General features: G+C 43.1%; 1 protein-coding gene across 2 annotated transcripts in view; it reads left to right on the top strand.

The window, feature by feature from the left end:
* Positions 1-17,297, top strand: part of LOC138265300 (cytochrome P450 2J6-like) — a 52,477-nt gene that overhangs the window by 18,340 nt on the left and 16,840 nt on the right. For both annotated transcript variants that reach the window (XM_069212906.1, XM_069212907.1), the window contains exons 2-5: positions 2,916-3,078; positions 4,768-4,917; positions 11,987-12,147; positions 14,959-15,135. In XM_069212906.1, coding sequence (XP_069069007.1) covers positions 2,916-3,078; positions 4,768-4,917; positions 11,987-12,147; positions 14,959-15,135 — 651 coding nt within the window. The remainder of the gene's footprint in view (positions 1-2,915; positions 3,079-4,767; positions 4,918-11,986; positions 12,148-14,958; positions 15,136-17,297) is intronic.

Raw genomic sequence — 17,297 nt, forward strand, 5'->3', positions numbered from 1 at the left:
ATCGAGGTTGGAGGCTTAGGGATTTCACTGAACTGCAGCCAAGAACTCAATTCCTGCAAGATGGGCACAACCAAAATGCATTAGTGCAACTTCAGCACTTATTCAACACCTGCAGTGATGATACCTGCTAAACTTTTTTTCATAAACAGTACACAACCCACACTGCCTGTGGGGATTGCACAATTGCCTATAGTGGCTCTGAAACCCTTGATGGAAACAAGGCTGCCCATTACACCTGGGGCCATCTTTCTTGGTTCGTTCTTCACTCATTCAGGTGAACTTCTTCCAGAGAAACCACAATGCCTCATAATTCTACGCTAATGATTCCCATTCATAGCTCCTCCATATCCCCCCCACATACCCCTGAAAGTGACAGTAACTTGTATTCCTATCCGGTAAGCTACCTCTAAATACCAAGCCAACTCAGGGAGTACCCCAAAAAAGCCCTGAAGAAACAGTATTAAGTAATGGAATAGGGTGATAGTCCCAGGAGTAATAACGATTACCAGTAAATAATTAGTCCATTTTCTTCTTGGGTCTATTTCTTCACCGTTAAACATTTAAATACCACCGCTAGGATCCGAGAGGTATGAGGGCACGTAATACGATAATCATAAAGCCAACCAGCAGGCATACAGAGAGGGGCCGGGTCAAGACTGATTTGCATATGACTGGGTCCAAACTGAGGTGACGTGGTGAGCAAAAGAACAATGGGTTGGGATGCTTCACTGAGTGATTGCCAGTGGTTTGACAAACTATAAGCAGTCTCCCGTCACCTTTGGTGTGTTTTACTGTTAGATTAAGTCATGTGATCTTTGGCAATTTTGGTGTCATTTTTGGTGTAGAGGGTGGTATGATCTCTGGGCCATGTCTGAAACTCCAAAGCACTTTCTAGACTCATGACAACTACTTCTAGTTGGAGAGTTTTAGCTTGTGTCATCTGGATGCCCTGGAAAGTAGGATACAGCCATATTTTAACCCTTAGTCAGCAGCTTGTCTCATTTCATACTATCAACAGCATCTAAGAAAGAACACCTCCTGGAAAGGGTGTCTGAAGTTGGCCAACATTCAAGTTTCCTCATGATTTTGGGAAGCATTGGCATGGAATCCTCTAGATTAAAGGAGTGACATAACCAAACAAGCATTTGCAATGCAACGGGTCTCGCATTTGCTCGAGTTAGAGCTATTAGCGTTGCAAACTCCTAACCAGACATTTCTTGCCACACAAATTAAAAGAAAAAAGTGAAGCGCAATCGCGCTATGTAAAATGCAGCGCGATCGCACTGAAATTGAAAACAGAAAAACAAAGCTCGATTGCGCTATGTAAACCCCAGCGCGATCGTTCTGCGTGGAAAATAAAAGGATAAAGTAGTCCAGAAACCATGCTGAAAACATGGAGCCTCGTATGTTTTCAGTAGTTTACCGGTGCTGTGTAGGTGGGCTAAACACTGGAAAAGGCACGACGTATGCATGCCTTTCACAAATGAAAGCAAGCGGATTTTAAAAGGCAAGCCCACGAACCAATGAAAGTGACTGACGTGACATGGGCATGGTTAGAAGCCCAAAAAGAGATTACTGAAGGGGACAGAGCGTTTTGCGCTCGCACCTAAAAAGGTATATGTCTGATGAGCAGAGAAATGTAAATGTACAACGTGCCCTTAAGGAAATACCTTCTATTGAGAATTTGGGTCTCCTAGGTGATAAGGCCATATAAATATCTCCTTTGAAGTGAGATGTTGAGTGCGTTGTGGTGGGGAAAATAGTGTTTTTCCTGCAGGTAATATGCATGATTTTGGGTATTACACAAGAGCGGTCATCACTATTAAAAGCATACATGGTGTGTTCTCTCTTGTCAAAAGACAGGGTGTGAGCGTTTCTAGTGCAGAGCATGTAACTGCGGCACAGGCTTAATTTCATGGTTCCCACAACACATTCTGTTTATACCAAGTTCCTGGTAATTGACTACTGTGTATTTATGTAGCATTTGAACCATAAAACACACAAGGGTTCACCCAGGACAGTACATTACACTGTAGGGAGGTGGCATTTACATTCTTTTAGACAGTCTAGTGAACTTGATGTGAGAGGACCATCCCTTGGATAAACTCCTTGATGCTATTTCCAGAACAAAGTCTTTAAGCAAGAGTCTGGACCAAGTGAGGGAAATTCCTGTGTGTGTCTAACTGCTATCAAGACCTAATTTTAATCCAGACTACATAATTTGTGATGCACACAGCTTCTTCCATGGGTATGCATGTTTTACTTGTGAAAATATGTGGATAAACAATGCCTAGGCCATGAATGAGGCACAACTACTCATAGAAAAACCTTTGTTAATTGGACACCAAGAGAGATGTCTCCAATATAAGTATTGATTGATAGATGTGCACCACATTATTAGTGATATAGATGATTCCATCCTTGAAAGATGGAGGACATAGACTTTGATCTGCAGGGTATAAATAGAGATTGCAATGTACGATGCAAAAAAAGGAAGTATAGTTCAGGAAAAGCATTTGGATCCTATAACGCCCTCTTGAATATATGAACCTTAAGCTGTACACCTTTTAAATTGGTCGTTTTTCACTCAATCATTTATACTACTCAGTTAAGACAATTTCAAATGTGATGATTGGCTAACAATACCTTAAATCCTCAGAATGTAAGTAATGCCTAGGAAGGGACAAGGTTTGTGTGAGACACTATCTTTCTGGATGCTATGTCAGCTTTACTACCCTACATAAAGTTACATAACTAGTACATAGCTAACAAGCCTTGTCCAGGCTGCACAACGTCTGAAATGGAAAATAGTTACCTTCCCTTAAGCGATCTAATATTTAGTTGGTTGTGTTAGTATGTGTTTTACTCTTGTTTGCTGTTCTATTAAATTGTTGAGGTTTATTTCCATTCCTCAGCTTGGAGAGACCTATGGGAAAATTTTCACTCTATGGATTGGGCAGAAACCAGTGATTGTGCTGAACGGATGCCAGGCTATAAGAGATGCTCTTATCTCCCACTCCGAAGAGCTTGCTGGACGCCCGACAACCCCAGCTTTTCATGAACTGTCAAAGGGGAAGGGTGGGTAGATCTTGCTTCACAGCGGCATAGTTAAGCAGCAAGTAACGTGTTTTTATAAAGCACTTTATACAGTAGTTCAGTCATTTCTAAGCTCTGTAAATAGTAGGAGGTATTATCCAATTTAATGACACTCAAAGAACAGAAGGACGAGTCTGTCTTAGAAGTATTTGAATGTGTGATCTTCACAGTCTTTTGCAGCATCATAGGTGTAACTCACTAATCCATTCCTCCATCTTTTGAGAGTATTAAAGAGTAGGGCTCAGAGAGCAGGAGGTGCTCTTCGTTGGGTTATGAATAGATGGAATATGTGTCCTGTAGGTATTTATGACAGCTGTAATGAGTCACTAAAGGGATATATACGGACCCCTTTGTGGGATTGTGTGACTTATTCCTGACCTAATCCTACTTATGGAGAGAAGCTTTGTAAACTGGGTACACAATGAGTTAAGTGGATGGATGGATGGACTGCGGAGCAATATCAGCACAGTCAATGAAGAACTAGGGGGCATATTTATGAGCGCCACCTTGTGTCACATTAGTGTAATTTTATTTTACATTTATTTTTTGGCCAAACAAGGCCAAAATCCTTATGCCATAATTACAAAGTCATTTGCTATAATGGATGCATGGGGGGGGGTTTCCCCTTTGGGGGGGGGGGGAATCTAACAGATTTCCTTGCATCATTTTTTACGGCACTTTCAACGCCTGCTCAGAGCAGGCGTTAAAAGGGTGCTTCCATTATTTATAATATTTTGGCGCTACTCCTGCAGAGTACATCAATAGTGTCAATAAAAATAACGGTATGTAATGACGCCATGGTGTGCAGTACCTTAGATACGGCGCACACATGGTGGCGGTAAGGGGGCGCTATGGGGTGCAAGGAAAGTGGTCCTACACTAGGTGCAGTGCCACTTTCCTTAAATATGCCCCTATGTCTTTCAGGGTGGGCAGCAGGTGAACACTGTGCATGAGTTACACAATACAGTATTGCTGCCACAGTGGCACAGTGTGTATAGTGACCTGGTTGTCAGGAAGCCTTCTCGATAGCCTTCCCCTTCCAGGGGGATGCAGGTCTGTGCTCTCTCTGTCTAGGCCCATGCAGTGTGTGCTACTGACAGTGGCTGTAGTGGTGTTACTCTAAGCACTGTCCTCTGAACACTGTTATCTTATTCAGATTTGTAGAGTGCACTAACACCCCGGATGGTATCCGGGCACTGGGCTAGTCTTCGAAAGAGAGTGAACCTTCGCACTGGTTCGGGCATAGTTGGCAAACAATCAGGTTCTGTGTGCTAGCCTTCTGTACATGAGCCAAAATGCAGAGTGAATCAACTGTGTGCCCCATGCTGAAGGTATAGGGCTCAGGGATGTTCAAGGAAGGAAGACAATGGTGGATCCTATAGTGTGTCAGCGACTCTGACACACTTCAAATTTTATTTTCAGCAGCTATTAAAGGCAGCGACAAGAGCTGGATGAGTTTCAGAGAGAGAGCATTATATCTGTAGCACAAAAATGAAAGTCATTGACAAAGCAGTCTCTCTTGCAGCCTTTTGCATAGAGTACTCATACTTGACACTAGTTTACAGAGGGACAAAGAGACTCAAAGCATTCTTTAGCCAGACCTAAAAGTAAAATGTGTACATTACTTTGAAGAGATAATTAACTAAAAACATAACACATTTGATCATTTAGGAGTTATCTTTTCCTCTGGACTCAACTGGAAGCAGCAGAGACGCTTTAGCCTGATGTCTCTGAGGAATCTCGGTCTTGGCAAAAAAAGTCTAGAGGCGCAGATCCAGGAGGAGGCCCAGAGCTTGGTGGAGTACTTTGCAATGATGAAAGGTAAATGATTTTAGGTCCAGATGCCACTTCTATGATAATAAAACATTTGAGTCCTATATTAGGCTCATTCAGTTTCATCTGCAGTAATGTGACTTTATTTATCTATTAATTTGCGTGGTTTTCTATAGCGAAAGACAGACCCAATGGGATGTCCAAACGTTTCACATAGAAATATTACAACTGCACACAAGCAGCTCTCAAAAGAACAGTTGTTGGTGTGAGGATGCATGTGAACGTTTTGTGTAGTTACATACATTTAAAGCATCAATCATCTACATTAATAGATTCCAATAGAAAGTTAAGCACTTTAGTTATGAGTAGAGATTAGCAAACCGAATGCAAGAACTAATGAAATGCAATAGCAGGTTGGCACCATTTATCTTTCAACATGGACACCATATTCAGACCAATATAGAGTGGACAAGGATAGCAGAACTATTATCAGTCCAGTTGAAATTCACGATGGAACAAGTCCCACGTGGCAGTCACAAAGCATCATGGTGCCCATCTCCAACCTCAATCCCCAGCGCCAGAAAGGTGGCAGGTCACCAAGACATGATCTCCTTTTCTAGGTTCTGGCTTTGGGTCACACTGGACAGTGGCTCCATCTCCTTAACCCACCGACCAGTGACTTTCACTCTTCTCCGCTGCCACACCAATCTCTTGTACGAGTCCTCACTGGCACCAACCCACAGGCAGCTATAATAGCTTACAGGCTATTGCATCAATCACAAACCATTGTAAACAATCATCTTCCATGGTCAACATGGAATATAGATAATAACCCAAACATGACAACAGGTATTTGATATAAGCATGGAAGCAAAGACACAAGGAAATTTGACAACCTGAAGAACATGGTGAAAAAACAGATGTGAAAGAAAAATGGTAAGCAAATTCTACATTTGTTCAAAAGACACTAAAGCCTGGCATATGGAGGGACTTAACATTTGTTTGCATATGGGGCGTTGTCTTTGAAAAGCTTATTGGTTAAGGAAGTGCCAGCTTTAACGTGGGCCCTCCCTTAAACTGCTGGAGTTTAATTGTTTCATCCATCCTGCTGCTCAGTTTAAACCTATCAACATGGTGTGAGTCCTAGCAGCAGGGACAGCCACCTTCTAACCACCTTCAAAAGCAGCCTATTCACCTTGTTTGCTAAAGTCACACTTGTGAAAGAATAGAATAGAATGTCTCCCTTGCGCAGAGTAAGGCGACATAGTGGTTTGCCCTTTGTTGCCTTACATAAAGCCACTCAATTGCACGCAGTGTGGCATTGCATGGCTTCATTAATCTGACTCTGAACCCTGTGTCTCACATATACCACTTTCCGTGATGCAAACATGAGGCAAGGCTCTCATAAATATGCCTCTGAATCTTTGGGGGTTAAACCTACACTGCCTTGACTATTAACTCACAAAAACACAGCTTTTTCATCATCAGAGTAGCACAGAAATTCCACCAACAACACTCTAAATCAACATTACATTAGTAAATTAAGCTGTTATCATTCTGTGTTTTAGATTATTCACACAATTAAGTCAGTAATATTATTTTTTTGGATACTCTTATCTTGAGGTGTGAATTTTCCCTATAGTTTAATTTGAGAGGATGTCTAGTTATTCCTACTTGTAACTACAAACATATTTTATTACTTTAGATGACTGTAACTTTGACTGACATTTTCTTGGTAACATTTGCTGCAAGACCAGAATGATTTAGTCATTATTGCTGAAGAAGCAAGTGCTGTTGTGAAACTTGCTGGCTGCTTCTTTGTCACAACCGTTTTTTATGAAGTTACGGAAATCATGATCAAGATTTATGGACATTCATGGATAAAAGGACTTTTTATAAAAAAAAAAATCACAATTGTGTTTTTTCCACCTCTCTCAAAGCGAATAATGGACACCTTGATCAGCCCATGATTAGTCAGCTACTTAAACTGTCTTGTCAACGCTAATGCCTGCCTGTCTTGGAACATTTCTCTCACCAGGATGTTATTTTGGGGCTGTCACGGGTCTCAACTGAGATAAATATACTTTCCCAAAGAACCCTTCAGCCAGTGACTTAACTTAGCCACCTCTGCCACCCTACAAAAAACTGACGAAACGGATGCCTCATTGATGGCCAATAAGTGTCTTGTGTCACAAACATTTTTGTTGTGCATCCTCATGTCTTACAGATATCATAGTAGAGTCCATTGACATAATATAGATAGGAGACAACTAGAGTAATTGTATCCTGAACTCTATTTTACTAAGATGTTGGATGTTCATCATTGGTTACACACTGTGAAGAAAGCTATTATTTTTGGCAAGTAGGGCATGGTTCTCTTTTGTTTACAAATGGTTTAGTGTTCACACCCACTTAGGAAATGAAAACAAAATATGGTGTTTGTAACTTCTATGCTCCGTGTTGTTAGCTGAATTTATGTGTGTTCTTTTATTGCTTGAATTGATTTTTATTTGTTGGTTACTATTCGCATTGCACAAACACATATATTTAGGATGATGTAGAAGTTTTGTTCTTTGATACAAAAAATGAACTCTGGACATTCATCTTCATTTCAACTGCATCTGTTTTGTACTGTATCTAAACTCAAGCCTCACACTATCTCCTTTGAGCTAGACCTTCAAAGGTCAGTGGTCAAGGCAAGTTACCTCCAAAGTCACGGGGGCTTGAGAAACCAACTTTTCATTGCAAAGCAAGTAACAGATGTCTTGGTTAGTCCTGCACACTTGGGCCCCGATTCATCAAGGGATTGCGGTGTCATTGTGTCACACAGGGTGCCTCAAGGCAAACCATTCCCTAAATCAGGTTTACCTTGTATTGCCCTATGGTACTTGGTAAATCTGGAGTAGCGCAAGGCAGCGCAACTTGATGCCTTGTTTACTCTGCTCTTGGAATGTGTTCCATGGGTGGAGCATGGGTGTTCCCACACATCCACCCATGGTTTTTGGTGCATTCCCAGATTTACCAAGACAGGTCAATCAATCAGGATTTGTATAGTGCAGCTAATCATCCCCTAGGGTATCAAGGAGCTTGCAGGGTCTGGAGGCTCATTCAAACAGCCAGGTCTTGAGGGCCTTTCAGAACTCCGGCAGTGAGGTGATGGTCTCTAGTTGTGTGGGGAGGCTGTTCTAGGTTTTTGCTGCGATGTGGGGGAAGAAACCTCCTACACTTCTCTTTCATAGATGCGGGGAGTCTCAACCAGTGATAGGGAGGAGGAATGTAGTCTTCTCACTGGTAGGTGGTTGATGTAAGCAGGTTCTTGGTTGTGTAGAGTTTTGAGCACGTGAGTGAGCCGCTTGACTTGGCATTGGCATTGAATTCTCATCTTTTCTGTATAGTAAGCCAGTGGAGTATCCTGAGATGGGTTGTGATGTGTGTTCATCAGGGAAAGTTGAGGATGAATGTGGCTGCGGTGTTCTGTACAGTTTGAAGTATTTGTAGGAGGGGTGCAGTGATTCCTCTGAAGAGGGTGTTGCAGTAGTCCAGTCGGCTGCCGATGAGGGGTTGCATAATGGTGCATCTTGTGTGCAGTGGTACCCACTTGAAGATTTACGCAGCCTGCACAAAGTGAGTAATCAGGCATAGGTTATGGCATTGATCTTTGATTTTATGGTGAGCTCATTGTCAATGATAATTCTGAGATTCCTGGCATGGTTGGAGGGTTTGGGTGTTGATCCTAGGTCTGATGGCCACCATGAGCCATTCCATGGGTTGCTGGTTTTGCCAAAGATCAGCACCTCCATCTTGTTTGTGTTCAGCTATAGGCTGTTGTTCTTCATCCAGTCAGAGATGCTTGTCATGCACCTGTGGTGGTGGGGTCATCGGTGAGTGAGAGGATGAGTTTGGTGTCGTTCACATAGGAGATTATGTTGAGACCATGCAATCTGGAGATGCTGTCCAGCAGGGTCATTTATGTGTTGAAGAGCGTGGGGCTGAGAGATGAGCCAAGGGGGACACCTCAGTCGATGTTCTTTCAGGGAAGAAGGATTCATCTGGGTACATCTTCTTGGATGCTGATGTGGTGGATTCTTGCAATTAGCGTGTATCGGGATACGGTGCTAAATGCTGCCAAGAGGTCAAGAAGGATCAGAGCTTCTTTTTCTCCTCAGTCGAGGAGGGTTTGATGTTGTCGGTGGCTGCAATCAGGGCAGGTCTCAGTGCTGTGATTGCTGCTGAAGCCAGATTGGGAGGTGTTGAGTAGTTGGTTCCACTCCAGGTGTGTCATGAGTTGCTTGTTGATGATCTTTTCCGTACCTTGGCTGGGAAAGGGAGCAGGGGGATTGGCTGGTAGTGTTGAGGTTCACTGTGGTCAGCAGAGAGTTTTTTGAGTAGTTTTTTGAGCAGTGTGTTTGAGTAACCCTTGGACTGCATCAAAATTCTACGCATTCTTAGGAGAGGTCTTACGAGGAGAAATATGTTTATTTCCCCTCATTGTTTCTCCTTTGTTGTGTACTGCATTTTGCAGCACACTTAGAAAAAAGGAAAATGCCTCTGAGGATTGTTTTTGTGCAGGAAGGTACCCCTTCCTGCACAGAAACAATCCTGCCTACAATGCAGGCACCTTTGCACCAGGCAGACAAATGTGCACCACTGCAGGAAGAAAGCAGCAATGTGACATATAATGTTAAATATGGTACATTCCTGCCTGTAAGAAATGGGGCATCTAGTTGGCAGTCAGATTGTACCCTGTCCCAGAAGTGACCTGCACTCTAATCAGGGCAAGGGAAATGCACAGCTCAGATATCCCCTCTCACCCTCTTGGTAGCTTGGCACATGCAGTTAGGCTTATCTCAGAGGCAATGTGTAAAGGATTTGTACCAAAACACACAGTAATAGAATGAAAACACCACAAAAGGACTCCACACCAGTTTAGAAAAATAGCCAATATTTATCTAAATCGAAGAAGACCACAATGACAAAAATCCAAAATAAACAAGCAAAAATATGTATTTAAAAAAAGTAAAAAGAGTCTTAATACATGGAAATCAATGGATGTGTTGTTTTAGCACAAAAAATCTAGTATGCGTACAAAAAAAAGCCGCACGGGCAAGCATGCATTGGAAAAACAAGCGATGTATCAATTCCTTCTCCGCTGGGTAAGCGATGCATCGTTTCTTTTCCGTGCCGGAATGAATGAATTGATTTAAAGACAAGCAGCTTCAGGTCTGTGCGGTGATGTTGAAGATTCTGACGCCCAGGGTCGATGCTGTGCAAAATGTCTGTGTTGAGAACAGGTGCTGTGTCGATTCTCAGCTGTAGGACAGGTGCTGCGTCGAATTGCCAACCACGGGACAGGTGCTGCGTCGATTATTTCTGACGCGCACACAGCAGTGCTTGGATTTTCCTGTGCAGGTTCCCAGTTTCCACTTCTAAGGGCTCAGGGACTGGATTGGGTACCACTTGGCAAGTCAGAACTCTTAGCAGAAGAACCCAGCACTGGCAGGTGAAGTCTTTGATGTCACTGAGAGTTTTTACCAGGAGGCAAGCTCAATCCAAGCCTTTAGAGAATCTTCACAATCAGGCTACACAGCAAAGTCCAGTCCCTGTCCACTGTAAGGCAAAAGCAGCAACTGCAGGCCTATCAGGAAAGCACACACAGCAAAGTGGCAATACTCCTCCTCCAGCTCTTCAGCTTTTCTCCCCGGCAGAGGTTCCCCTTGATCCAGAAGTGTTCTAAAAATCTGGGGGTTTGGGTCCAATACTTATACTCATTTCTGCCTTTGAAGTAGGCAAGCTTCAAAGGAAAGTTTCTGTTGTTCACAAGATCCTGCCTTGCCCAGGCCTGGCCCCAGATACACTCCAGGAGGTTGGAGAAAGCATTGTCTGAGGATACATAGAGCTCTTTCAGGTGCAGGTGTCAGCTCCTCGCTCCCCACTCTAGCCTAGGAAGACTCATAAGGATATGCAGGACACACCTCAGCTCCCTTTGTGTTACCGTCTAGGTAGAGGGAATTCACAAACAGCCCAACTGTCAGTCTGACCCAGACGTGGATTCCACAGGCAGTCAGAGGCACAGAATGGTGAAGCAAAAAAATACCCACTTTCTAAAAGTGGCATTTTTAAACAGACAATCTGAAAAACAGTTCTATCAAAAGTTGTATTTGTAAACTGTGCATTCAGAGACCCCAAACTTCACTTAAAGGATATTTAAAGGCAGTCACCGTGTTAACTGATGGGGGAGATAGGCCTTGCAATAGTGAAAAACCAATTTGCCAGTATTTTACAATCAGGAAATGTAAAACACACCAATACACGTCCTACCTTTTACATACACTACATCCTCCCCATGGGGCTACCTAGGGCCTGCCTTAGGAGTGACTTCCTGTAAAAGAGAAGGTTTGGGCCTGGTAAGTGGATACACTTGCCAGGTCGAATTGGCAGTGCACACGGACACTACAGTGGCAGGTCCGAGACATGTTTACAGGGCTACTCATGTGGGTGGCACAATCAGTGCTTCAGGCCCACTGGTAGCATTTGATTTACAGGCCCTGGGTACCTCTATTGCACTTTACCTACTACTAAATCAATTATGCCAATCACGGATAACCAATCACAGTCAAAATGTATGCAGGGAGCTCTTGCACTTTAGCACTGGTTAGCAGTGATAAAGTGCCCAGTGTACCAACACCCAGCAAACACAATGTCCAGCACACAGTCAAAATTAGGGAGCAGAGGCAAAAAGACAAGGGAAACCATGCCAAGGATGCCAGGACTTACACTGTTCTCTCCCTTTCATGCAGCGCAGCAAAATGTCTTTCTGCAGTGCTTTGTGTGAATGTATGAATAATGTATGATAAATCTGAGCCCTGGAATCTCACATCTCCTTAGTAGGTTGTCCTTGCACCTGAGAGAATATGGGTATAATCCTGACAGCTAAGTATTAAGAACAGAAAGAGAAGTGAATGGCAGTCTCAAAATAACCTCTTAAATGATTCTGTAAAGATTCCAGTCCACTATTCTTTCACTGTGTGTGCTAGGTATGGTCAGGCCGTGGGCCCCAATGCTGTCTGGTTTAAAATAACTTGCTCAAGTGTGCTATTTTTTTCTTTTGTGGTTGCAGGGAAAAGCCTGGATCCCTCTCCAGCGGTCATTCATTCTGTCACTAATGTGATTGCTGCTGTGATTTTTGGGCACCGCTTCTCCAGAGATGATAAAGAGTTCCATCAGCTCATTAAAGCGAATGATGTTGTCGAAAGCAAAATTGTCAGTGTGTGGACCAGCGTGAGTACTTAACATTACTTCATATTCTAATTGAGTGGTTAATCAAAGAAAGCGATTTGAACACAGAAACATGTACGCCTGATTTGAGAAAAGCTGATAAATAAGACATGTATGCTTTCTGTTATTGTCAGAGAATATTAGGAGGAAGATTACTGCTCAAATAGAGATAACTTGATTGAGGAAAGGAGAATGAGAAGGAACTTAAAGGAGAAAGGGAGCTTGAAAAGGAAGAGAAAAGTGAGAGGAAAACGAAGAAGGGATGGAAAATGGGGGTGAGTAAGAGAAAATGGAGGAAAGTATATTAAAACATAAAAGCAAAGACATACAGGGCCATATTTATACTTTTTGACGCAAAACTGCGCTAACGCAGTTTTGCGTCAAAAAAATTAGCGCCGGCTAACGCCATTCTGAAGCGCCATGCGGGCGCCGTATTTATTCAATGACGTTAGCCGGCGTTAGCAGCCGGCGCTGCCTGGTTTGCGTGGAAAAAAACGACGTACACCAGGCAGCGCCGGCGTAGGGGAAAATGGAGTATGGGCGTCCAAAAATGGTGCAAGTCAGGCTGAGGCAAAAAAATCGCCTCAACCCGTTTTGCGCCATTTTTTTACGACGCCCAACCCCCATTGAAATGACTCCTGTCTTAGCAAAGACAGGAGTCATGCCCCCTTGCCCAATGGCCATGCCCAGGGGACTTATGTTCCCTGGGCATGGCCATTGGGCATAGTGGCATGTAGGGGGGCACAAATCAGGCCCCCCTATGCCACAAATTTTTTTTTAAAAAAATACTTACCTGAACTTACCTTAATGTCCCTGGGGTGGGTCCCTCCATCCTTGGGTGTCCTCCTGGGGTGGGCAAGGGTGGCAGGGGGTGTCCCTGGGGGCAGGGGAGGGCACCTCTGGGCTCATTCTGAGCCCACAGGTCCCTTAACGCCTGCCCTGACCCAGGCGTTAAAATCCGGCGCTAATGCGGGTTTTTTAGACCCGCCCACTCCCGGGCGTCATTTTTGCCCGGGAGTATAAATACGACGCATATGCATCGGAGTCATTTTTTAAGACGGGAACGCCTACCTTGCATATCATTAACGCAAGGAATGTGTTCACGCCAAAAAATGACGCTAACTCCATGAACTTTGGCGCTAGACGCGTCTAACGCCAAAGTATAAATATGGAGTTAGTTTTGCGTCGAATTTGCGTCGAAAAAAACGACGCAAATTCGGCGCAAACGGAGTATAAATATGCCCCACAATACAAACTGCAGTAATAGAAAAGAGAACGTGTGCAAGGCCAAACGCAATGAAAGATAAAATGAAAGAGAGGGAGCAAACAGAGATAATGGAAAGACAAAAAAGAAAAATAGAAGTCAGGTGTGAAAGTGGAGTAACAAATGTTTTAATAGAAAGAGATATAAAAGGTGTGAAGAGAGATTAATACAAGTCACAGGATGAGAGGAAGTAATTCTCAATCTTACCCAATTTTACACCAACCCCTTTGTAAAACATTTCTGTGGACATATGAGCTGAAAGAGATTTTCATGAGTACTTCATGATTAGTTTGGATTAACATCACAGCTGGGGGAATTTGCACTTCTCAGGGAGGATGATATTCTCAGAGATAAAAAAAAAATCTACCACAGCTCCCATCATGGCAATGTTCTCATGATCAGTGATTACTGTAGCACCACAATCTCTTCTATTGTTATGAGAGGAATTCACATTGGTGTTTATATGTTTTGCATTATACCCCAATTGATCCACCTTAAAATACTGTAGATGCTGCAAATGAGCTTGTATCATACTCAAAGAAATAACAGGGTACCGTTAGCAAACAGTATAGTATGATGTGTTACTCAATTACATATGCAGGTTTAGGTAAAGGACATATCACCAATGAAATCAAATTCACACTCACTCTGTTTAGTTCCCCTTCTGTCGTGTGCTTCAGTTTTCTCTATTTGTCCCCAAGTCTTACTGTCCTCACCTTTTTATTAAGATTTTAATAAGATTTTATTTTTTGCTGCCCTCTATTTTTGCACATTCTGTATTTTCTCATTTAGCATGTCGATCTCAGGGCATGTTCTAAATCATCAACTACATGGGCGATGTGTCACTTGGTTTTGTTGCCCTAACTTTCTCACTGGAGTTCTGACAATTGCATCAGAGACAAATCTACTTTGCAGCAGATGCAGGAGACACTCTTTTACACAAGTAGCAAAGATCTGTGGTAGTTGTTGATCCAGCTGGGGATGGTGGGTCCCAAAACATTTAGGGGATTGGGAAAGCAGGGACCGGTGGAACAAGAAATAGTGCAAGGAGGGTTCATGGCCCTAGGAAACTGGATTTTGAAGTTGCAGGAGTGACGCCTCTGGGGTGATAGGAACTGTGGCTGAGTTCTAACACAGTTACAACAGTATGGCACCTAGAATTAAACGCTAATCACTGCAGGGACTCAGAGCTAAACCTGATCTACGTTCTCTTACCTAGTTCCTACATATGATCAATGAAGTTGTACAGTTCCTGCCGTAATACATTCCTACTTATGTTCTAAGTTTTCTTGCAATGCAGCTTCTAATTTAATTCTGTTTTATACATGCACACAATCAAACACTCGTGTCACACAACTACTCACATAAATAAGAACATGACACCTAATGCCTGTATACCAATAATCCAGAATGCAGCTGTCTCAGAGAGAGATTGTGTCACCCAAAACATTCAGTAGTATTCTGATAAGTTCCTATTGCCTATAATGTTTATTAAATGTATGATCAGAAAAGGACACGCTGCTTATTAAGTACAATACCTTTCACTACAGCTCTTTGACGCTTTCCCATGGCTGATGCGGCATCTTCCAGGACCTCATCAGGATATCTTCAGGAGTAATGCTTTCCTGGAAGAATTTGTGAAGAAGGAAATCCAGAACCACAAAGCAAATGGAGCACCTGAGGAGCCCCAGGACTTGATTGATTTCTACCAAGATAAAATATCAAGAGTGAGTTTATTTCTTCTGCAATGTTGGCTGGTCTATTTGAGCTCCAGGGGGTGATTTGTACACAGAAAACAGAACAAAGATAAGGAAAAATGCCATTAAACAGGGATCTTTATGACTGATTAGTTTCTTATGTGAATGGGTATTTATACTATAATTAACAGATGAAAAACATGTGAGTAAATAATAAAAAACTCTGTGTTCACAACCTTTGAAATACCTCAGCTCTTAACTAACAAATCAACGAACATTTTAAAGGTCCTGCATTTTAAGGTCTTAAATGAGCACCTGGTCACTTTTGTGAATAACCCTTCTTCCTCTGGAACAAGGAGTGGGCCCCTACCCTCAGCAAGCTTAGGACCTCATCTCAGTTCTTATGGGGTCAAGCAGCAAACACAGACTGTGAAAAACTAGGACTTTTTGCAGTGTCCCCCCACTTCTCTGACTCTGAGGGTGCCTGTGCTCTGATTAAATGTATATGGTAATGAGGTGTAATTACAATTGATATTGACAAGCTACCTGTAAGTCCATATATATGGTAAGGCATATAGGTTTAGAGGCCCAGAAGACTTAACACACTTACTTGCACTGCAGTGTTACCTGCTGTTAATTTATAAGCCAGCCCTGCCTTGCATTCTGCTTCTAAATTACATTTATATGCAAATTCGAATTTGGAATTAAAAGTACTTCCAAAGTCTCCAAATACCTAATTTCTATGTATAAGTCACCCTTAAGGTGTCCCAGGGGTAGGGTGCCTCGTAACAATAAGCAGGGACATTAGAAAAGATGTTGTAAATGCCCTGGTGAGGGAAAAACTGCCAATTACGTTTTCCCCCATTGTAGTACATTAGCCCCATAGTCTAACATTGGAATGTTTTATTAAAGATAACTATTGCTAGGAAAGCGCTAAAAATGTCCTTCTTGGACTTAAAATGTTAGGTAGAATAAATACAAAAACTTTCCATTGTTAGATTTGTTATAACTATTGCAGAAATAAAGTTATAGAACTTTCTTTTCTGTGAGCCAAACTCCAGCCTTCCAGCAGCCCTTCTCTGATTGGCCACCCTCTGCCAGGCTGAGCTAAGCTACCTTAATGAGGTGTGAACTGGCCTGCGTTGAGACAAAGGGACATCTGGTCAGTGGAGATCTGCAAGCTGCAGAGCAAAAGGCATGAGGCGTGCTGGGTAGCGAAACTGGTCTTCCAAAGGGGAATGACCGATAGGACAGGACAAAGGCTGACCCCCACTTCCTCCCACAACAGTCAGTTGGAAGCCCCAGTAATTAGATTAGCAGCGGGGCTCGAGAGGGAGTGTTAAGAGAAATAAGCCACACCAGTGGGATGGCTTAACCAGATCTTAACCCCAAGAAGAGACTTTCTCCAATTTGGATTTTGAGAGAATAGAGCTTCCTGGGATTGATTTTTGCCACACTTCGCAGGAAGTGGTCATGCCAGAGGGTGGCAACCTGCACCCATGTGGTCAATGGTGCCCCCCTACTTGCCAGCCCAGGAACACTGAATACATATTGGAGAGTTGCCCAGCAACTCAGATCCTTGCCTGAAACTACAGAGAGAAGGAGGACCGCCCTGCTGCAACCCTGGCCAAAGGACTGCGCTCCGGAAGCCTGCACCTGCTGCACACTGAAGAACTACAATGCTAAGGACTTTTCCTGGCTTCAAGAAGTCAAGGAGTGGACTCCCTGACACCAACAGGTTAACATACCTTCACCTGCAGCATCTCCATCAAGAAGACCCCAGCTGGACACCCTCCAGTGCCCTTTGAAGGGATTGCATAGGTGCATTGAGGGAATCGTAGTCCCAAAATCTCAAGTAACATCTAGTCCCTTGGATTGGTCTTGTGGATCTCCAAAGATCACTGCCTGGAAACAAGAAGAAGAAGAATGACTGCCGTGCTGAACCACTGCTGCACCAAGACGAACTGCACTCACAAGAATTGCACCTACTGCATACTCTGGGCTTCACAAAAGCAGACTTTGCCTGGCTTCTAAAGGATTCAGAAGTGGACTTCCTGTACTCAACAGATATAAAGGAGCTGCAAATAGTCACCTGCATCAACTCCTGCTAGAAGAACCCAATTGGACAGCATTCAGTGAACTTTTACGGACTTGGCAGGTGCATTGTGGGAATTGTAGTCCCAATGTCCAAA

This window comes from Pleurodeles waltl, chromosome 11 (genome assembly GCF_031143425.1).
Source record: "Pleurodeles waltl isolate 20211129_DDA chromosome 11, aPleWal1.hap1.20221129, whole genome shotgun sequence".
In the NCBI taxonomy this organism is placed as follows: Eukaryota; Metazoa; Chordata; class Amphibia; order Caudata; family Salamandridae; genus Pleurodeles; species Pleurodeles waltl.